Genomic DNA, 23,146 nt, shown 5'->3' with positions numbered 1-23,146 from the left:
GTGACGGCAAAGAAGCAGCTTTGACTAGCACAGAATAAAGGGCCCTATTATAGTCGCTTAGCGCGATAGCAGCAGCGGAACCGCTTCTCTGGAATCGTACGCCTGCAGCCGTTGCAGCAGCCATTTCGCTTACAACTCATGAGTCCCTACGGATAAATCGAGCGTCTATAGGTAAAGATATGATGAAACGGGGTGTACAGTGATGGAAAACGACCTACAGTAAACTGGACAGAAACAGAGGGCATGGGAAGTACGAACATAGTAGGGAAAAGGTACGAACCTCATGGGAATATACAGTCCTCGTGCTGTGTATTGTCTGCGTTGTTTAGTCGATTAGTCAGTGGCCACTGACGCTACCGTCGGAACAGCAGCACTGTACGGATACTCGTCCAGCCTTTTTCAATACGCATGGCCGTTAAACATTAACCCTCATCACGTATAAACTGACGATAGATTCAAGTTACAAGAGTGATTCGGAGTTTCAGAAAAGATTGAAGTTTGCTATTAAGGACTGCCTCCTTTAACTCTGACAGCCGCCATAAGATATCACAATTGTTGTTATATCTACAGTGAGCGTATTGGTATAGTCACGAACAGAACGCGTGTAAATGGTTAATACTTATCTTGTACCCGAGTACATTGGCTATTGGTTATTATAGTTAGTTACACGTGCCAATATTTTACGTAAATCGGATCGAACTGTTTAAATTTCCTCCTGCCAATATCCTCAATGTGTTCAAAGGATTTCGGCTGTGTACTCTTGTATATGCTGCATATTTATGATGATAACTTAGCTAGATCACTTACAATTTACCTGAAACAGTTCGAGTAAATTTTATTGGTTTATTTAATTTAATTGGATGGCCCTATAGGTGTTTTTTAGGCCACAAGAGGCAAATTCAGTGGTAGCACATCTCAAACCAACAAAGACCTCAGCTAACATAGCGCCTGTATATGTGGCAAGTTTTATTGTGAGGAATGTTAGCTGAACAATAGTAACTTTAGTCAGAAATTGTCACGAGCGCATTACAAGTATGCTAAGCGAAAATGTGTAATCCCCTTAAGTTAAGTAGAGCTCAAAAACTTTGGATTTTATTTTGTGTTTTGCTGGGCATTTTTTTCGGATCAGAGTCGTACGGTATCCATCACTTCTGTGAGTATAGAGCTGTAAAGAAGCTGGAATCCCCTATTGTTTCCTTATAGTAAACTCACACGTCTGCTTTCCTGCAGCGCTATCTCTGCTGACATTGCAGAACTTACAGGATATGTGTGTAGTAACTTTCGAACATGAAGATCTGAATCCTATATCGTTATTTCTCGTGAGGCAGACGGTGGGCAAAGTCAGGCATCGCCAAGGCGAGGGTAAGCTCCTGCGGGTGAGAAGCGCCCAAGCGCAAAACGTATTGCTAATAAGTAAATACCAACTGCCAGCAGACTATTCGGCTAAGCAAGATGGTACACGTTTGTCACTCGCACCAAAATCGGCATGCAGTAAGGCTTACGCAACCATTCTTAACGCTCGGGTTTAGAAGCCGCTAGGACAACGACCAGCAGTGGCAAAGAAATAGACGTCTGGTAAGAAGCTCTGAGCCCTTACTTACAGGGCAGCTGCGCATGATTCAATCTCTAAAAAATAAGTTCAGGTCGTATAGGAGCTTTTGATACGGCTTATGCATCATAATGGCCGCCATGATTGTCGCAATTAATGAAGACTGATTTCCGCTACATTTTTAGATACACCCAGTTTATTTATTGTTAGCTATGAGAAGCTTTGTGCTATATCGTGTGTGGCGAGCATGGCCGAAGGAAGATGCACTTCACCAAATACACATATATATATATGTATACAGATACCTCAAAGAAAATACATCAATACATAGAAAATCAACAATTGGACTTCACAAACCTAGCGTACAAAAGCTACCGCTAGTAAATTTTACGTATTTACTTCGTACTACTTAAATTAAGCTGTTAATATAACGTTCTTTGTTACAATCATCTAACTGTAACGAAACAAATTATATTCTCATCTGTCTGTGACTTGCTAAATAACGGTAGCCAAATCGTCAGTAAATAGTTCAATGGGTCGGCTGTTTCACATAGTTTAAGAACTGGTCTAGCCGTTTCCTGTTTTATGACTCTACCTTTGACACAAGGCAGGGCCGGACGCAGCTACTGGCGGTGATGACAAGTTAATCCATCGGTCCTTAAAGGAGCAAGATCGAATACCTTTAGCTAGTCATAATAGAATAACTATAATTATTCTAGTAATAACATCTCGACTGCTTAGGTAATAGGCTACTGCCTGTCACTAAAGCAAGGGCGCTTGAATAGGTTTCAACACTTTCACGAGCGAGCATGGTAAATGTATTGGTCGACCTAAGTCAAGGGCTTGTTTCGGTTTTGGACTTCTCGAAAGCGTTGCACGGTACCGTTGAATGCTTCAGTGAAGCACTTTTCGCACGCCGACTTCTCACCTGGCAAGTCGTAAATAAGCTCTTGCAGCTATTCTGTATAAACAGACAGAACAACAGGTTACTGCCATAAATGACGCAAGAAAGATGAGGTTTAATGCCGTCTCTATGAAGTACATGGACACTAGAACGAGCTACACATTTCCGAGAGTGTTACCTCTATATAACAATCACGTATTCAATACAAAATGGGAGTGTAACAAACGGAATTCAAGACGAGGTTAAGTAAGATTAGTCTTTTCCTAACTTATAGGCTATCTATTTTTTCACCTTTATGCGCTTTCTTTAGAAACGAACTAACCGTTTTGGACAGGGCTCCATTGCAAGCACTGCAAGCACTTACTGGTAATTCCTTTTTTTTTTTCAGTAGCAAGATTTTCTAAGAAACAATTTTAGTTTATGATGAGTAGATTAAAAAATTAAATACTAGCACATATTGAGTTGCATGAATGAAAACTATTTATTTGATCAACAATTGCATTGTAAAAAATGCTTCCCATTAAACAAGGTAACCGGAATTAATTCAAACAGGCGAGCGGCTCTATACGCATTGCCAATATATATTTGCATAAAGCGTGAGAATGCAATCATGAGGAAAGTTCTGCCGGAAAGAGCAAGCTTCATGATAATTATGCTTATCGGTTTTCCATAAGAAGTACCCAAAAAACCCAGACTAGTCGAAAAATACAAGAAAACATTTGTGCATTCTGAAAAGATCCATCAAACGGAGGCAGGTTTTTTCTTGTTAGGGAACAAAAGAATGCTGCAGTGTGAAAAAATTTAACGGCCATTATGGGTCTAATGATAACTGGGTTAGTAATCACCTCGTAAATGGAAGACAAGCAGCCATTTAGTGTTCACGTGTTTACGGGAGCGTTTACTGGAAGCAACAAAGGTAAGTTCTATGAAGTTTCGCTCATTCACATTCGTTGTCATTAGTAGTTGAACAGCGTGTATGATGGCAGATTCTTTTTTATGGGTACGCACATGTGTTCGTTCGTTGTGCCTGTGCGTGTGTGTGTGTTATCGAAGATTATTTGTCAGCGCGTTCGGTTCCCCTGCACCGTCATTGTTTATCAATAGAAACCACTCTAGTTACGTTGGAAGGCCCTTCTGTTTACCGGTAGCTCTGTCAAATGGAAGAGCGGCAGTTCATAGAGCGGTGTGTAGGGCCACCCAATGAAGTTGGAAAAGATGCCTCGTAGATGTTCCTTGTGCGGTGCTATGGTGCCGTCAGACGATCTGACTGATCCGTTTGCGTGGGCGCCGACAGTCTCCAGGGGTATACACGCCGCATTGAAGAACACTTCGAGGGATTGCCGGTACCCGTGGTGACAGCCATGCTGATCCAGCTGACGAAATGTTTCGTCGGGCCATCGCCCGGGTCGAGCCGCGGCACGGCAGTGGTCATCGTCTAGTTCCCATCGGCAGCGGGGCTAACGTTCGTTTTTCAAGCAAGGGCGGCTGGCAACACAAGCTAGACGAGGATAAGAAGGCACCACACTGGTACCTCAGCTATTGGTTGTCCCCGGCATTGCCCCCGCTGCTGTTACCACCGTCGCCAGAGCAAGAAAGAGGCAAACTTGATTAGATGTGGAGAAACGGACAAAGCCGCTCTTTCAATCAAGATAGAACAGCCCAAGCTGGTCCCTTTGGCCGACGACCACTGGATCGTCTTATCCACTTCCGCTGCCACTGAAAACAGCCAAGCCTGGTCTGGTCTGGTCTGGTCTGGTCTGGTCTAGTCAAGCTGCTTAATTTAGAGGACAGCCTGCTTACTCGTTCGCTTGCTTGCTTTCTAAGGCCTACATTCATCGCTCTGTTTCTATGCGTCTGTGTGCGAGTTGGTTTCACTTTTGCACAAGGGAAGCTTTGAAAGGTCGTCTCAGATCAGCCTAAAAGAACCATGGAGGTGAGCGTTTGTGTGCGTTCAAAATTGGATTTCCTTTCCCTCGGCCAGCGACCTTGACAACGAAGTGTTCCACTGTTCTTACCGCACTTTACGGACTTTGGGACATTTATATATCGGCGGTGAGCATCGACGACGACGACGACGACGACGACGACGGTGATAATAATGAGGTGGACTCGGAGCGGGAACGGCGTTTGATTGCAGCAACACAGATATAATAAAAACACTTAGAATCATATTGTTATATTAGTAGGTCTTCATCTCTAGAAGGCGCTGCTTTGAGTAGATTCCGATAGGTTGATTTCGGCCTATATAAGCCTATCCTATTGATCGTAACCAAAGCCATACATAAAGCAATAAGGATTTCGAAATTACAAAATAGGCCTGAACATAATCTTTTATAATCCTTTATTGGGCGTTGTCGTATGTGGATCTTAGCTTTTCTTAATAAAAAAAAGACTTTGCTGTTCGTGTCTGCTGTTACGTAGGCTATTACTGACTGAGCAACGGTTGGACATCATTTTTTAAATACAACGTTTGACGGAAACAAATATGAATGTGGATATTCTGTTTTTGACAGATTCGATTGTGATTAATTACTTGGAGTCCTTGTTCACTTTATCCAACTATTACATTTGTATCTAGCGGATCAGTTGCCCCCCTTGTACTATAGTTTCAATGAATGAACTATTTGATTACTAGAATTATGTCAGTAAAATTGTTTTCTATCTTTGCCGCAAATTACGGTATGACAAACACCAAATTCGTGCCATTCTATAAAGACATTGTGAATAGCATAGATATAGACTTGCTTAATATATCCATGGCTAAAGTAACTGTTTGAAGTTACTGTCATCCAGCTTACTTACTACACTATCACATCGGGGAGCTGAAAGCGCCCAAGTGAAACTTCGTTCGGGTCTTTTTCGAAACTCATCCATCTTCGTTGTTCGCCACACCAGATACTGTCTATCTCTATGCGTAACGCAACTATCCACTGTGAAAGCTTATGTCTTTTTGCACATTTAATGAGCTCTTCCGAGAAATCGCTTGTTCACCTTTGTGCCGAACGAGAACCCTATCGTTATTTAGATTCACAACAGTACGAGGGCACGGATTAGCGAACTGTTCGATTAACTGAATATAGTCATTTATTTTGAGCGAATGCGCCTATCATAACTTTCTGCACTTGAGCGATATTTTAAATGAAAAATTGACTTAACGTTTGATACAATCGTTATCGCATAGTATGGACTACAATTTACCATTGGCATACATCTACATCCTATGGGTGTTCTTTATCAGCATCTATTTTAATTGGAAATTTCAGCCGTCTTATTTTCAATCGATCATATCCTTTTTCCAACTGCCCTTGTTTTTAAGATTTGAGCTCGTAAATTTTCACTAAACACAGGTGTACAGGAAACTTTTGTGCGTGTATTTTGCCTGTCTAGGGTAAAGCATTCCCCAAAAAGTTATAGCTGAATACTGTACGAATGTTTGCCGCCACCCCCACCCCGGCCCGGTCCGGCCCGGCCCGGCCCGGCCCCCCTTCAACGCTGTGCAGTTTCGTAGTTCTGTTTTCATCTGCTATGGACGCTGCTGTTGCGGGTTAGAGTTGTCGCTTATTTCGATGCACAGCTGTAGCAACGACAACAGCCGCCGATAGAAGGTATCGGCAAACCGGAAAATCCTCAATAACAACAACGACAACGAGAGGTGAAACTCTCACTTCACAGTTGCGCCATCCCTAGACAGCCCCTCTCTTCTTCCCTCTGTTTGTGGTTATCCACAACATGTCTGGACTTCAGAGTGGCAATAAGCCGTGAGGCCTCCATGCCGTGTCGCGTGTAGGGCACGCCACCGTTGGTGTCGCTGCATAACCCGGCAATAACACGGCCGAATGGCTGGTTGGACTGTGTAGTGACGAACGAAAGGAGATGAGTGACAACAGAGAACCGAATCCAACCGAAATCACCCCCCGCCAGTCGACATCTCCCAGGCGCACGCATTAAACCTCCGTCGCTGTCACGTGGTGCATAAACAGAAACAGATGGCAAATCTTGGAGTACTGTTAGCGAAAGCGCACAGAAGGTGAATCCAGTGTAGCTCGAGGGAAAGCGAAATGGACTTCAAACTGCTGGCCAAGCAAAGGCATTTTGGGAACGCAGTGCAACAATGAAACACGAAGTGCATGTATATATAGCAGTTACACTATTTAGGTGACTGTACCTTTACAGGCACGTAAATAGTCTTAGGTTTTTAAGGCAATTTAGCCTAGGTCAGTTCCGTTTGGGTTACATTTGCTGCTTCTTGCTCTGCCTTTATATTCGTTTACGCGTCCATTGCTTTCCCTTGGGCTGGGCTGGGCTGGGCTGGGCTGGGCTGGAAATTGCAACACGGCAAAACGTGGATGCACACGCAAGACCGCATATAGAAAGTGTAGAAGCGGCAGCCAAAGCATCAGTTGTAGTTATACGATTGTACAAACCGCAACGCCGATTGTAGCTATAGCAGTTGAGGTGCAGCGGCGACAACTGTGGCGGACAGCAAAGCCAAACCAGAACATGACCCTCGAGAAATGTGCTCTACAGGGCGAGCTATGAATACGAAATGAGAGAGCGATACAATTAGACCTTACAGTAACTCTGCGATAGTGGCAACGGCGGCAGCAGCAGACCGACTGCTGTCTGTAGCATAAGGAAAACAGGGGACGCTCCGGTAAAGGACGTCCCGGGGGGTAAAGGACCGAATATAGGACGAAGAAAAGTACAGACGAACTCAATATAGCGCAAAGACAATATGAGGCTCACCATCCGTTACCACCTCGATAATAGCTAGTGCTGCATTCCACCAGCTTCACCTCCTCCAACTCGACGGACTTCACATCTCACATTGAAGTATATTAATACGAAGAAGAATGTACTCTCTGCGACGTTTTTATACGCAAGCCCAGAGAACTAAAATAAAATTATAGAGATTTAGCTGCACTGTGAACCTGTATCGTCGTATCACGCACACCCAGTTCAAGAGTGCTCTGAGCACTCAACAATGTGGACTGAAGATGTTGTTAAATTGACTACAAGCATCAACGATTAAGCAAGGTGAAATTAAATTGATGACAAATAACGGCTAATATTCGCGGAACTGAAACAGTAGCGAAGAACGATAGATGCACGTGAATCCTCTGCATAACAGTGTCAAACAAAAGATTTGAACAGGGCACTAAGCAAAATTCAAATTTTACTTCGCACGAATCCGATCAAATTGACCTTTTTTCTCATATGTACCGTTCTTCATTATGCTTACACGAGGGGTCATTACGACAAATGTTCGCAGTTCGAATCGTATTGGATCCTACGATACGCACATTGGACTAAAAATTAGCAGGACAAACAAGAATGCCGTTTACTTAATAGTGTACATCGCTTCCAGGCAAGGTGTACTTGACCCTGGTTTGGCAAATGAACTGAAAAAACTACAGCTATAGCTTGTAATCTTTTCAGATGCATGCCTAGAGTTTACTCACGCAACGTGTCTAAGTGGCCGATGAAAACGGTACTTTCCGATTTCATCGAAGCTGAACCTTTATTTCTCCGCTGTCGAATCACGCCAAGCTGCCACTTACTCCATTAGGCTATCGTCACGAGACATATATATTAGCATTAATAATGAGAGCATTTATCTTACGCTATCTGAGTAGCTTGCCGCTTGTCGAAGCTTCACTAGTCAACTCGACCGGAAATTGTGCAAACAGTGCATACTCATTTTGAGTGTCGGGTACGATCAATATTAAGAAAACATATCCATACGTCTAGCCAAGTAAATCTCTTCACGATCATTTCTAGCTACGCAATTAGGTCTGTACCAGGATGCATGGGTAAGTCTCAGTGCAATTTGTGATAACGTTGGCGAGGATAGCTGGCATTTTGAGGCTTGCTAGAGAACTGATGAATCGTATCTCGAAGACGCAGACGTGAAGAGACACGAGTCACTACTACTTGGAAAGGCCTAATCATTTTGGCCGCAGTGGCAGGCGGAGTTGTGCCCGCTCCGTGTTATGACTCGTACTAGCGTTCATTCATTGCGAAGGTAAGTTGGTATTTCCTACCTATTATCAGGATTATCGCTATACTAAGAGGCTCTTCTAGTCCCCAGATAAGTGTCCCTATAGCCATACATAGCATCTCAACGGCAGATTCGGTCTTAGACTTCTAAGCGCGTCGAATCTAGACGGCTATCGAAACGTACAGATATGCCATCTCTGGTGCGCGTGTACTACATTCCTAGAAATTTAATATTATCAAACTGCGTAGGTTTTTTGGGAATGCACATACACACACACATATATATGTAGAATAAACTGAAGTTTTTTGAGCGCAAACATAAAACGGGGTTTACTTCTCCAGCATTTCTTTGATCCTGTTCACTTGAATGAAATCTCTTCAGTAAAAGGGTTAAATAACAACTGACAAAGACAGTGAGCATAGGAGATTCTAGAAACTCACATCTGACAAAAATAAGATAATCTTTTTTAAATGAGTGCAACTTCTCTGGAACGACTGTTTAACGCTGACCCGCTCTGTTTGTTCATGTATTTGATTGCGATGTTTTCAAATAATACCAGCCTTCTTCTTTAATCCAAAAGACTGAATGCTCGTTAAACTAACAAGGAAAAGAACACGGCCTGCAATACGCAATTTTGGAACTCAAACTAGCTATATGCAGATACAGTATATCAATTTCGTTCATTCACACATTTAGATATCGTGAACATAGTATGTGTCCTATAGAGCATGAAATAAATAGCCAATTATCTTTACGTTAACATAAAATGAGTCCCTTATTAAAGAAAAAAACTGAGAAGTGAGACTGCAACTTATTTAGACAATTAATCTATGATGATCGTCGCATACCTATATATCAGGTTAGCAAACTTAGTGTTGTTATTCTCTAACATGAAACATTTTCAGTATGACCTATGAACGCCGTTACATGGCTGTTTATCATTCGTACAAAAAATTTCTACCCGAAGCATACGCAAGAACTAGACTGTTAGTAGTTAATCTTTCGTGTACTTGAATTTTAACTTTTTTTTAAAGACTTCATGCTGTTTCCGAATTGAAATATCGTCCCTTTACTTTGAGTCGCGTACATTTGCTTTGCACAATATTTCGAAGTCATTTCGAATTTGCTTTTACAATTTGTCAATGACTTGCAACGCTTTGATAGACATTGAAATATCCGACACGACTATTGTACATGTAGTAGTATGTAATATTTGTAGCAACATTACTCTACCGTCTAATATTCGTAGAGAACTTCGTTGTCCTTTTGGGACCGTAAACTGGTCTTTGTTTTCAAGCACTAAAAGAAATACGGGCAGGATTTTTCCATGCGTCACTGGATTATATAGGGATATAGTGGAGCCGAGTAGTAAATAGGAGGCCTGACCGATGGAACGCCAGCTGTGGCCGATCTGGTTGAGCTGCGACCTTTTCTTTCTCTCTTTAAGATAGCACTAACGTCATTCTCTCTATTAGAACCGGTACAGCGACGTAAACTACTTGGCAGCTCCTCACCGACGTATGGCTAATCATAAGGTACGAGTGGAGCATCACCTAAGTACAATCAGATCCGCAACAAACATTTGTTGAATATGCGTCTTGTCAGGCAGCACTGTGTAAGGGAACATAACGGCTCGACAAAACGTAGAAGGAATATATATTTTTGCCGATTCACTTTTTCTTTTCATTTTCTTTTCATTTTTTTAATTTAAATACCTAATTCAAACTATCTCTCACTCTCTCTCTCTCTCTCTCTCTCTATATATATATATATATAGAGAGAGAGAGAGAGAGAGATTCTTTTTTCTATATTCTTTTTTAACTATTTGTTTACTGATGATGAAGTTTCATATGACCTTGCCTCTCCTTTGCTCTACCCGCCGTTGCTTCATTTGAGTTAAAAAGTGTTACTTCTTAATACGTAAGTAGTATAAGATACGTTTTGTTAAAAATTCATAGAATACTCCAAGTTCACACAACGCACAGAGGTAAAGGAACGTTCGGTAGAACTGAGCGGATTCTTCATATACTCACAATGCTACTACAATGTATCACCGGTCAATCATCATGAACCATCCGAGCCGTTCGGTTTGCCCAGTGATACTGCTCGCCAAATATGTGAGACAATATTGAGGTTGACCTTCGAAGGTCCAAAATGTTGCCCCCCTCAACAGAGACAGTAATCAAGGAGCGGTTTCTTTCGAGTGAGCCTCTCGGTTACACCGATGCTGAGGCTTGTAACAATGACACGGTACATTTTATTATACAACTATTGCTGTTCGATGTTGTGCAGGGAACTATACAAGTCGACTTCGTAAAAATTAGTGAAGCTAGTTACAAATGAAATAAAGTTTGGAACGCTTGATGAACTCGATAGGCCTGTTCAACGCTGAGCTGAATAATTGTTCCTATCAATAGTATTCAAATCGACCAACCATAAGTTTGAACAGTTTAATTCTCTTCTGCGAAAAAGTGAACTGGAAGTCTATAACCGATGTGTTTCAAATGGTGGATATTACGGTGCCGGAACGTGATATCTACTCACTATTAGAATGCTTTTCGAACGTTCTGAAATTTGTGCTAAGCTTTTTTTGTTGTAGCATGTACGGGGTACTACACTAGAACTTGCTCAATCGAACTTTTCTGAACCACGCACTTATTTAAAAAAAAAAAAAAAAAAAAAAAGGTAAACAAACTGCGTCCTTTTATTCATATCCTGCGCTCGTTTTCCTAAAAATCATTCTGAACATTGGTCTGTTAACTGCGGTCTTCAGAAACGTACGAATATCTTCTGTCCCCGTTCTGCCTTTGAAGCTTAGGAAATTTGTTCATAACACTCCAGCAGAAGTTGCTTCAATTTGGGCTTGTCCACTTTGCTCTGCTGATTGATAAAACCGTTGATCTGTAAAACACAACAGAGTATAAGCAACATAGCTATAACCAGTAATAAACCGATTTCAAGTAGAAATATTTTTCTGCACGCTTGTAAAAATAATGACCCCCTTGATGTGAGGCCGATTTTCAAGGATATCAGTTTTTTTCTTTTTAATATTTATGTATACTCCATACGATGATAAAATATGGCGTCATTTATTACAAGAGCCAAAACTTAATTGCCACTTACTAAAATAAGCAATTGCGTTTTTTAGCAGTGCTTCGATGTCATTGATATAAACTGGACTTGCAAATGCGGTACGCCAGCGCATATGATTCCGTATCTCAAAAAACAACACTACTTTTGAAATTTGTTAAAAAACATTTCAATCAATATATTCCATAAGTACCAACATAAAAAAAAATAGATATATGTTTCGCACTCTTCCACAATGTACTTACAATGGCAATACCAGTTGTTGGCGCACTTTGACAGGCTTTTCCTATTGCCTCTTCTGGAGCCCGACCTTTGAATAGTGCTTTCAATTTGTCCCATTTCTGCTTTGTCTAAAATTCGATTTAATCCATTGCATTTAAATTCATTTTAAGTAGGCACGGTTCGGGGTAAAATACTCTTCATATGTTGATAGTTGATTATCGAACAATATTCGTGACGCACTTTGACTTATTAAAATATTGCACGGTTTCTTTTCACATGATGCTATATATAATTGAATCTATAAATACTGTAGAATGGAAAATATCCGTATTTGCTCAAAACCTACCCCCTCTGGCGCACTCTCGAGCGCGCACGTCAGGAAATCGGTGAGTCCGGTCGTCGACATCGCTGTTAATATTTTGGCGAGGCGATACGTGAGTCGTTATTCTGTGATAACACTTAGGCCTTAAATTTGGCCCGAGAAAAGCGTATATAACTTTCTACTGATGCTCACTAGGCACGATATTTTCCTATTGTTATTTAGCTTGCCCATTTCGTACGGCGTTCATATGAGAATTGTCGATATTTTCCTATGTCTTCTATGGTGAATTAGTTTTATATAGTAAACTCTGATGAAAATTTGAAAGTTAATTAATTGTATGCATAAAAATTAACTCTTAACTGACATAAGAACATAAAAGACTTTAATCTGCATAATATTATATTTCCTGCAGTCTACTTATACTCTGCTGTGGCCAAAATGAAACCAGCCTACCGTACTCTAATGATAGCTACCAGTGTTTTATAAAACTAGTCACAGCTGTTTGGATCTCACGGCGGTGCACCGTTATCTATAAATACAGATTTATATATGTATAGATACAATTAATATATTTTGCCTACATGAATTGACATTGAACTTACCGCAGATATCGATGCGAACCTGTTGTTGATGTCCAGGTGTCTGCAGTGCGACCAATATCAATGCGCCCACAAACAATCGGTGGTAAGGACTATTTCCAAGGGAGCACATGTTTGACAGTCGCAACTCATTGAATTCCTTTAACGGTCCTATTCTTGAGTGTCTTGTTTCGAGCCCAGTGAATGTTTTTTAGGCAAAGAAGGATTAGATAACAAATTATTGAGCGGAAAAGTGAACATCTTACACTGTCACAAAACAGTAAGCCATTATCCTTATTTTTTATTCACAGAGCTCGACGCCCGGTTAAATCGGATCAGCAACATCATCATTTCTTAAGCTTTATTAAAGGGCATATATTAGGTCTTATGCTACTGTGTAGCACACGTCGTCGATTTTCTAAAAAATTGAATGAAATTTACTGGAATTCTTATTGTCCTTTCTTTGTCGTATTTGTAAATCTCGGCATATTAATACGCCTACTATTCCTTAAACGTACTTTGTTATACTGAGGCAATGTAGATTTAAGTTGAATAATTCAAATCAGTAAATAAGGTACAAATAGCATAAATAGTTGACTATTTTATAATAAGTTCGTTGGTCTTTAAAAAATAATTACTGTTTAAACTCTTCGGGTATTGAACCACGCACCAGGAACGCGTAGTGACATGTTTTAGCGTTGCACTTTCAACATTAACAATGGAAAGACTCGGTCCTGTTGCGCAGCTGAAGCTAGAGAACAAACAACGGTATAATTTAATGATTCAAATGGTCACGCATTACTTACGCTTAATGTTCAGCTCAATTGTCATCATACAACAATGGACAAGCTTGAATAATTTTTCCATTACCATTTCCCAACTGTTATTAAGGTAAGACTGCGTGGTTATTATGCATCAGCAAATAGTGGAGATCATTTACGGGGAAAGACCTCATCAACAGCCGTGCTGCTTCTTACCTTAAAAACGTTGCGCCACAAGTGCATTCAACATTTGTCTAACGCAACTTGTGCTTAAAAGAGAGGTTACATGTGGAAGTCCTGTAGACGCTTCTAGGGCCAATGTAAAAGATTTTATGCGTGTTGTTACAGAAAAAAAAAATCTGAATCAATTGACATTTACGTAACTTAATACATTCAAAAATTATGCAGGCTGAAAGGTGCGGACAGCAGTTCACGAAATCAAGTCATGTAGTATGGATATGCAATCGAAAAAGCCAGCTATCTGTATAGACAATCCTTTATTTTTCATTACAGGAGTACTATAGCTCAAAATGACTATCATTCAGTCCGCACGCGAAATGGCAATAAGTTAAGAGTAACTTTCCTAAAAAGGACTCACTGTCCGTACAATAACTTCTCGCTTGGTAATTGTGTTAATAATGTTATACGGCGCTAGAGGAATTCGCAAAAGTTTCGGCTATTAGTAAAAGAAATGGTCCACGGTTAACTGAAAGACTTAATGTAGACCAGATCTTAGTAGGAAATAGGGATCAACATAACATCCTGTCAGCTCCGGAATAAAAAAAATTATCAAGCGTTAGGTATCCTCGTTGGGCTGAAGCAAACGCTGAAAACGATTGAAACCACCATTACATTGAGCTATTGTATGATAGACGATTCACAGATGAAACTCATTGTAGGCGGCATGGCATCAGCAAACGTGAATTGCATTGTGAATATAGCCTAATGCTGCTTATAGAAACAGAAACAACTTGGTCTCAGATATGACGATGCAGGTACCTAGCGAGCACAAATTCTGGTGCTGGAGATAATATACCTTCAAATAACAAAATTACTAGTTTATCTGTTGAGCGAGTAGCTTGGAAGGTCGGGACGTCCCTGCTTCAGATCCCGTCAACGACGCATCAATACTGCACAATGTGTGTGAACTGGCCATGTTGTCATTGTCTATTAAAATGGAATCATTCGTTATGGTAATCAGCTTGACTAGGTTCTGTAGATCTTTATATAGTACATCAGTTCTACACAAGGCAAAGCATGCATCGATAAGTACCTCATGATGTTTATTTACCAAATCACAGGAAAAAAAAGTAATTTTCGAGCACGTAGCTTATGCTTGCACTTCAGGTACTCATACCAGTAGATCTAGTCCCGGTCCGCGTTCTTCCCAGAGACTGAAAAAACTCGACCAAATGCCGCGCATCACCTTAACAAAGAATCAGCATTTATCGCCTGCGGTCTATACATCAAGACTACTGCATACTTAAAGAAAATCCTGCTCTAAGCACATGCCCAAAATTACACCGCTCTCGCGCATTTATCCGTACCTTTCCGAACCGTAGCTTTCATCGAATGCGTGAAGGAAAATTTATAAAATACACTTTCAAAACCTGAAGCCTGGAAACTTCTGGTCTAAAGGAGCACCGTCCACATGTACTATTTACAGTACATTTCCCTTTTACCTTATCTGTTCGTTCCAACTATTTTTCACCGGCGCCTCGAGGAACTTGGGTCCTCCATTAACTATTCGGCACTCCGCGACGTCTTCAAGATGAAGCAGAGCACTCGGCAGTTTACAATGACCTTCAACAATATTTTTTGCCGACTACTTCTACTACTCTGAATTAAGTTTTTGTGATAGTCTACTGGTAGACCTGCAATAGCGTTCACTTCGAGAAAACATGGTTTACTACTCGATTGGCCAGTGCTACAGTTGTGCGAACGCTACCATATGACATCTAACAGAAATTTTGCCAGAAGCCAGCAAACCCTGTTTTAGTCACCGAACACAATTAAATTTATTACAGTTTCAAAAAAGCTGCAAAACGAATTGATACACTGTTGGGAGCATTCATTTAATGAATGATTGATAGATGCATTAAAGCGGTCTTACACTATACAAAGCGTTTTCTTTTTTAAACAAAAGTTCCAAACTGTCTAAGTCCTACACTAAAAGGCAGGTTTTTATGCAAATAGGTCGACTAGTAATGTAGCTAACCTAATACATTCTGTATTAGCGATTCGTTTTTATAATAAAAATACATTAAATGTTTTGGTCCACATGTGTGGATGTGAAAGAAAGTGAAGACCAGATAAGATCGTCCAGAGCATCGAACAATTTACGGAGAACGTGGCAGTGAAAATGAACGAATCGGTTTTTACTGTTACGTCCAAAGAATCGAAATACACACACGCTATAGTTTTATGACTGTGCAATGCTTGTAAGGGGTAAAGTGCTTCTTTATCATGCGATTTGATTGGTCGTTTTCTTAAGAACAAACCTAAGTTCAACTTTCTTGGCACCAACGACACCAGAATTAGTAGTGATGCAAAAGAGTTATTTTGCCCCACTGCTACATTTAAATTAGTTTCTTCTAGCTTACATTTCATTACACACACGGGATTACGTTCACATTGGTTTGTCTGAAATGATTCTGCGCAACAGACAAGCAAGACAATCCGTAATGCCTGTTGACGGCATATGAAAGAAAATATCGAATAAACGGAAATTTTAAAGAATATGTTCGGCGTTTTTAGATTGTGACACATTCTCTGCTTCGAATGTTGGAGAACAACGTCGCTACAAGAAATTGAAAAATTCATCTTTTAGCTCAGGAAATTGACCACCGTCAAGGTCCTTCTCAGCTTTAGAAAAACGAAACTACCGTACTCTTTTATCATGCAAATACATGTTTTATTGAAACAGGATCACTATTCCTTGAACATCTATCTATTAGTTTTCCATGTAACGTTTATTCTATATCACCCTCCCCCTCCCTTCCCCTATGCCTAAGACACACATGCAATGTGCCTATTAACTCCACCTTGAAAAATAAGAAGCAGACATCATTAGCACAACCGCACATCCCGTATTAACCTAACAATTAAAGTCGTTCGACAACGTTACTCATCAACATTATTGACAAAACTGTACATGGTATACACGGTCGCCCATTTTAGCGGTAGCCCATTTTTGCCCGCCCTTAATACCAGGCTTAATTTCCTACAGCTGTTCTTCCGTTATGGTTGAAGCTGCTGACTGGCTGGCTGTAAACTCGAGCCGTTATTGTATTTGTTGCTAAGATTGTAACTGGGTTTGCATCATATCTTGTTGTAGAGCCTCGTTTTCCTTGATGCGTTTCTGAATAATTTCCGGTTGCAATTTCATGTAGATATCCATCATTAAATGGTTCAACTGGAACAACAATCGTAAGTACATAATACAAATGACTGTAGCATAATGCTATAGGCATACGAATGCTCGTTACGCTTAGTCCGTAGAAAATGTTCACTCCTTATTTGCAAATAAACCTATTTATACCAATACTCAACATATATATGTTATACAAAATCTCATAATAAAGTGAACGTAAAGTATTATGATTCGAGAATTTTATGTTAAGTTTTGAGTCTGAGCTATTTCGAGCATATGATAGTCTGCAAATGCGACGTGCTTTATTCCTAGAACAAGGAAAATTGCGCAAGAACAAAAAATTACCCGTATGCCCTTAGTCACGCATCGATCGACACAAACGCATTCATCATTTGACAATTTCCTTTGACCAAGATCATTTACACAATTAGCGAAACACTGCTCCGACATTTTGTTATAGATCGTCATAAAATCCCGCATCTGCAAAAGGTCAGTCAATCATCGTAAGGTTAGATTTCATACCTGATTGCACTATATCGTCTTATAAGTGTATAATGCTTAGACTCTTCTTCTAAATGATAAGAAACAACTCGAAAAACACTTTGTGACAACGTTTTTGTTTTGATTATTTTAGCGCCAAGATAACACAGAATGTTCTCCAAAATCCTTTCGGACAACAATAATAAGAATATATTTGCAGTTGTAATCGGCAGCCATATCAAAGATATGTGTTTTAAAGGAGCATCTTACGGGCGCAGTTGTTTGCCGGTCGATAGAAGTGCTACTTATAAACAGATATACATATTCTTTGATTATAGGTGAAGCCCGTAGTCAGAAGGCTATACTTTTATCTAGTTTATACAATCCGATAGAAAAAGAATTGGCAAAGTAGTCCATCCAAAACAATAGCTATCTCTAAAGGGAAAATGTAAGCTTAAAATTTACGTCTAAATTCCGCAAACGATTTAATACTTTTTTCTATAAAGCAATTTGTACGATCATTTGTAAACTAAAGTATGTGTTTTTGCATTTTTCACGAAATTTTTCAACTGAAAATGTACACTTGGTAAATAATGAAAAAGTTTACAAACGTCCGTTCATAGCATTGTAGTGGTGACATTACCCGTTATGGAAAGTCCGAATTAGAATTTGTTCGGATTCAGGAAGCAAATCAGACGAAAATGGAAAAAAAATAAGATGTCTGTGAGCTGCCTTTGTTATGATGAGACTACGCAAAATAAAAATACAGTTTTAGTCTTTCAACTTACATTACGAATCGCTGCGTCTGCATCTTGACTCATCTTGAATAGATTTCCAACTTAACCTTAATAAAATCCGTTCTTCGATATAGTAACGATTGAATTAGGTTGCAATTCAATATAATAGCGATTACGGGAATGGTTTGTTTACACTAGTTGAATTACTCCAGTATGCTGTATTCTAACAAAGGATTTACGTCACAACGTCAGTATTTCAATTAAAACAAAACATCACATGTGCCCAGCGGGCATCGTCGTTATCTTCTTCAAATTCGACCGCGCGATGTGAGACCGGACTCTTCCGCGTTTGATCGAATCACATGCGTTCATCCGCCTGCATAAAATCCATTTCTTAAAGTAACGCTTCTTGAAATTCCAATTACTGCCAGAAATTTAGTCACGAAGCAATTGGTTATCGTACAATCTAAAGCGCAAACAATGGGTACGACAAGTATAAATAACAATTTCAGAGTGCGAATTAAGTGCACGTTTTGTGGTATTGTTGATTAGAGACAGACTTACGAATTGAAATGGCCAAGGTCCGCGTGTTTGGCGCCCTTTTCTATAGTTGATGCGTTCATTTTCAAAAAGGGAGAAGCAAAACAACTAACCGGAGAATCACAAACAGCCCTATTCAAGCACCCGAGCGCCGACAATCTGTGGTGTTATTATTCGATGACTAGGTCAATTATCGGTTGATCTTGTGTTTGTAAAACTTATTGTGGATGTAAGTGCTCTCAATGTAATATGTATCGTTTTTGAATCAAGAACCTAACAACACGAAATATGTATGATCAACCGTTAAGATGATAGCATAAAAATCTCCAATATACATATGTGCTGTCCCGATCCACGCTACATTGGCAGACAGTTTTTCTTTTCCCCATAATATATATTTTTAAAAAGTTTTATTTCTTATTAGTATGGGCCAGTGGCAGGTTAAATATAAAAAATATATATATATTTGCCTCCACTGTAGGAGACGCATTAAAGGCAATCGATTACATTGATATTCGACACAATCCAACAATTCTAATAACTTTGTTCATCCGCTGTACGTGATGTTTACACATAAGTAAAATAACTTAGAATTCAGCTTCTAATGCGCGTGCTAGTGCGATCTATCTAATTTGTGTTGAAACTCTATTCAATAAGAACGCCGTTAAGCGCGTGCACCTTTCGACATCTTGAGCTTTTTCTGGAAATGACATTTGCATTATTTTATACGCTTTATCTAGATTTGGTCCATCGCAAACGCTTAGCGTCCTAAGTAAATTGTCATCAGTTTAGGTAATGATTTAAGTAAGATGATTCTTGCAAGCTTTGTAACGTATCGAATATTTGCATGAAGATCTAAAACGCTGCATGATTTAAACCAGGCTAGTTTGACCTAGTGCGGTAACAAGCTGCGAAAAGTTTCAAATCAATTGTCGAAGCAATACCCAGCGAATAGCGATTGATTACAGAGAAATAGTTACTTTAGCCCGTCGTCAATTTAAGCACCGCGCGTGAAGAACGTCTTCTAGTTGTATTTATTTTCAAATAAGCAACCCCACTCGCAAAAATATATTGTAAGTTATAACAAGGTTGTGATTTCATTGCATTTGTTTCACCGAACGTAGTACGTTTATCAAAATTGTTCAGGAGTCTTTTGTTTTCCACTTTAAATTACAATAATAATGGCTTGTCTAACACTGAGTTCGTGGTTGTCCATGTTATGGGATTAATATTTTCATCAGAAACGATAGAATGGAAGTCCGAAAATTGGTTAGGCTCAACGGCCTGAACTTGGGAACAGGTTGATATGATTCAGCTCTTTTCTTATTGAAAGAGAATGGTAAATATTGGACGACCACCGTGCGACATTTTTAGTGGGCAGACTATTATATTCAGCAGACAATATTTCGCTATCCTTTTATTTGAGCACGGTCCCGTTCTATTCTACATAACACGGAGGATTTGTATCTCTTATGTTTTTATTCTCTTTTAGGGTCGTTGGTCAAATCGACGAAGAAAGCAGCCAGTATTATTAGCTACTACCCCGCATCTGAGGTGCTTGTCGCCGAAAACAATATCTCCGCATAATCTGACAGCAGAGGCATTTAATTCTTAAAACAGACATCACAAATAATTCCACTATGATCGAACAGCGGATGAAGCTCGTTGAACCAGTAGTGAAGTCGTTTCGCGTAGCAAAGGTACGAAATCGTTTTGGCGTTGGAAAAGCCGCTAGTGTGAATAGTCTGTTCAGAAGGAACAGGTGGTGGCAACGTATTAAAAAACCAAAATTAGACTCAACGACGAAATAGTCTGCATTTGGGTTAAACTGTAAACTTTTTTCGCGTTTCGTCATGCATTTGCTGTTGTATGTTGAAAATAGCATATACCAGCTTTTTGCTAGTCGTCTACTGAAATTCGACGAAGCTGCTTTAGGCTTAAGAATACGCGTTTAGGCTCATTTCTTTTCTAAGTTGTTTGTAAGTATTACCTGCGTTTGTACCTAGCACTGAAAAGCGCTTTAGATAGGCCGCAGTGCTGGCCGCAAAGGTGTATATATGAGTATATATTTTCTATCTTTTATAAACATCGTAAAATGTAAACAGAAATGACAGCATTTCTGTTTACATTATGCGAATATTAATAGAGAGCATTATTTTGATTTTTATAATTGAATATCCGTTTGTTTGGCTATCAATATGGACAGAATATAACACCAGTGTAAGAAAAAAAATAAAAATGCGTATTTTATTATGCGTCTATTTCTTTATCTTACTAGGTGTTTCGAGACAACACAGATCGGATAAACTGTATTGACTTTTCATCAGACGGAACAACACTTATATCTTCAAGTGACGATGATTCCATTATTATTTACGACTGCACAAAAGGTTTGTTAAAACGTTCTCGATCCATAATAGATAATTTTCTTTTAGAAGAGATAAACTGTTCGTTCAGGTTCCAAGTGAAGATTCTAGACAAAAAAGTACAAACTACTTTTATAGACACAAGATGGCTGCCTATTTTAAGGCATGTTTATTCTCTATGTCGTCAATAGGTATGCAAAAGCGGACACTAAATTCGAAAAAATATGGCGTCGATCTGATTCATTTCACTCACGCGGCAAATACAGCAATCCATAGTTCGACGAAAGTGGACGAAACTATCAGGTGTGTTGCATAAACGATCGATTTCATCTACAATGACACTCTTAGCTTTCCTAATCAATGATACTTTAATGAAAATCAGTTTATTTATTTATGTTTCAGCTTTATTTTGCTTTGAACATAAAAAGCGTTCTACGGGCTATTATAGGTTGAAGAAACAGTGGCAAAAATCACTTTTCAAGGTTTACATGCAGTGGAGTTTATAATATACTGACGATTTGTGGTCGTATACAATGTGCTGAGCAATTGATTTAGGCCGAATCAGCGAATCCAACAAAAGAAGGCCCGTTATACTTACTTTAGCGATATTCACTGGAAGCTTTGCTGCATGAAAACGAACGTATTTACTTACGGATACATATTTATTACTGATTTTTCGTTTTGGATTCGAACATACTTGTCTTAATTTTTTGCAGGTATTTATCTTTACACGATAACAAGTACATCCGTTATTTTCCGGCACACGGTAAAAAGGTTGTTACGTTGTGCACGTCTCCTGTTGATGATATGTTTTTATCCGGTTCTCTAGACAGAACTCTGCGCCTCTGGGATGTTCGATCGCCCAACTGTCAAGGTTTTATGCAACTAAACGGTAAGTTCGTTGAACAAATGAAGGCTGTAAGAAACAGCGGCCGTCGGCTTCGTACCGAAAAGCTATGCCTCAATAGTTAATTGACTTACCTATATATAAGAACTATATAAAAGGATATTAAACGTAATGTATACTTCGTAGAGTAGATATACTGGTTTAGCAAAGATTAGACATGGGTGCGAAAGGGCAGAGCGCTCATTAGTAGTACAGGCCGAATTCACGAGAGATCTCACTAATCCAAGCTATTAGTGAAGGGAATGTGTTTCCTGTTAGATAGAATAAGCAGGTATTGGATTCTGCGTTTTACAAGTTCTTAAGATACGTCCTACTTAGCGGACTCACTTATTTGAAGTCCTAGAGAACCATGATCCAACGAAACAAATATATATATTTCTCAGTAAGTTTTTCTACTAGTTATGAATACTTCAATTACAACAGTAGAACGTAGGGTGTATGAGAAAAAATGTTTAAACGATTGGGCATAACGACCTGCTATAAAATTCTTAACCACCTTAAATTTCCTGTCGTATAATGTCGCGGGGACGATACCTTTGCCTTACTACATTTATAAATAGGCTCGCTCACTGTACATTGCGATATCCACAGGGCGACCCGTCGGAAACTTTGACCCCGAAGGCCTTATATTCGCTGTTGGTCTTAACTCTGAGTCTATTAAGTTGTATGACCTTCGTACGTTTGATAAGGGTCCGTTCAATACGTTCAAGCTGCCTCAGGATAAGGACTTCGACTGGACGGGTCTGAAATTTTCACCCGATGGGAAGACAATTTTGATTTCGACAAATGGAACGGTCATACATTTGGTTGATGCCTTTAATGGAAACTCTTTACAAAAGTTTACAGGTACAGAAGATCAAGCTTACGTTTTTGACATTTTTACAACGTTACGCTATTTAAATCTGTGGTATTTGCTTTGTATTGCATTTTATCAATAGAAAAAGGAGATCTAGCATCTTCAAAAAATAGAGTAGCCGATTTGCGTTTTCTCTATAATGCTCATGTCCTCTATATTATTATTTCAGGATTTGCTAACTCCAGACGAATTCCACTTGAGGCTTCGTTCAGTCCGGATTCACAGTTTGTTTTTTCTGGCTCGAGCGATGGCTGTGTGCATGCCTGGAACGCGGACACTGGCAGTAAACTGGCGATGCTTCGGGCAGAGCACACCGGTCCTGTTGGATGCGTTCAGTTCAATCCCAAATACATGATGCTTGCATCCGCCTGCAACAATATGGCGTTTTGGTTGCCTACGCTTGAAGAAACTACCTAAATATACACTGACTGGTAGATCTCCGATGTGGTACCTATATATA

General features: G+C 39.7%; 3 protein-coding genes across 7 annotated transcripts; 1 reads left to right on the top strand and 2 right to left on the bottom strand.

Moving 5' to 3' along the window:
* Positions 1–6,194: 6,194 nt before the first annotated feature.
* On the top strand, positions 6,195–23,146 carry Wdr82 (WD repeat domain 82; the record flags this gene model as incomplete). 2 transcript variants are annotated; one of them, XM_086985571.1, is given in 7 exon segments in its annotated part: positions 6,195–8,478; positions 20,050–20,257; positions 20,836–20,947; positions 21,115–21,226; positions 21,640–21,815; positions 22,422–22,676; positions 22,856–23,146. In XM_086985571.1, coding segments are annotated over 6 exon segments (963 nt in total). In that variant the 5' UTR covers positions 6,195–8,478; positions 20,050–20,197.
* On the bottom strand, positions 11,136–16,162 carry LOC111242795 (uncharacterized). 3 transcript variants are annotated; one of them, XM_022787614.2, is made up of 5 exons: positions 13,305–16,162; positions 12,691–12,851; positions 12,113–12,174; positions 11,790–11,894; positions 11,136–11,355 (listed from the first exon to the last, which is right to left on the bottom strand). In XM_022787614.2, the coding sequence occupies exons 2-5, from the start codon at positions 12,797–12,799 to the stop codon at positions 11,269–11,271; spliced, it is 363 nt and encodes a 120-aa protein (XP_022643349.1). In that variant the 5' UTR covers positions 12,800–12,851; positions 13,305–16,162; the 3' UTR covers positions 11,136–11,268. The 3 variants fall into 3 exon arrangements, with proteins under 3 accessions (XP_022643349.1, XP_022643346.1, XP_022643348.1); XM_022787611.2 differs by having other exon boundaries at positions 13,337–16,162; XM_022787613.2 differs by having other exon boundaries at positions 13,473–16,162.
* Tim9b (Translocase of inner membrane 9b) lies at positions 16,317–18,344 on the bottom strand. 2 transcript variants are annotated; one of them, XM_086985585.1, is made up of 3 exons: positions 18,069–18,344; positions 17,146–17,280; positions 16,317–16,842 (listed from the first exon to the last, which is right to left on the bottom strand). In XM_086985585.1, exons 1-3 carry the CDS (start codon positions 18,099–18,101, stop codon positions 16,726–16,728), a joined length of 285 nt encoding a protein of 94 aa, XP_086841711.1. In that variant the 5' UTR covers positions 18,102–18,344; the 3' UTR covers positions 16,317–16,725. The 2 variants fall into 2 exon arrangements, with proteins under 2 accessions (XP_086841711.1, XP_086841713.1); XM_086985587.1 differs by lacking the exon at positions 18,069–18,344 and adding an exon at positions 17,924–18,028.

Source organism: Varroa destructor, unplaced genomic scaffold (genome assembly GCF_002443255.2).
Source record: "Varroa destructor unplaced genomic scaffold, Vdes_3.0 BEIS01000001.1, whole genome shotgun sequence".
NCBI lineage: Eukaryota > Metazoa > Arthropoda > Arachnida > Mesostigmata > Varroidae > Varroa > Varroa destructor.
Note: the sequence above shows the minus strand (reverse complement) of the source record. Positions and strands in the feature narration are given on the sequence as shown.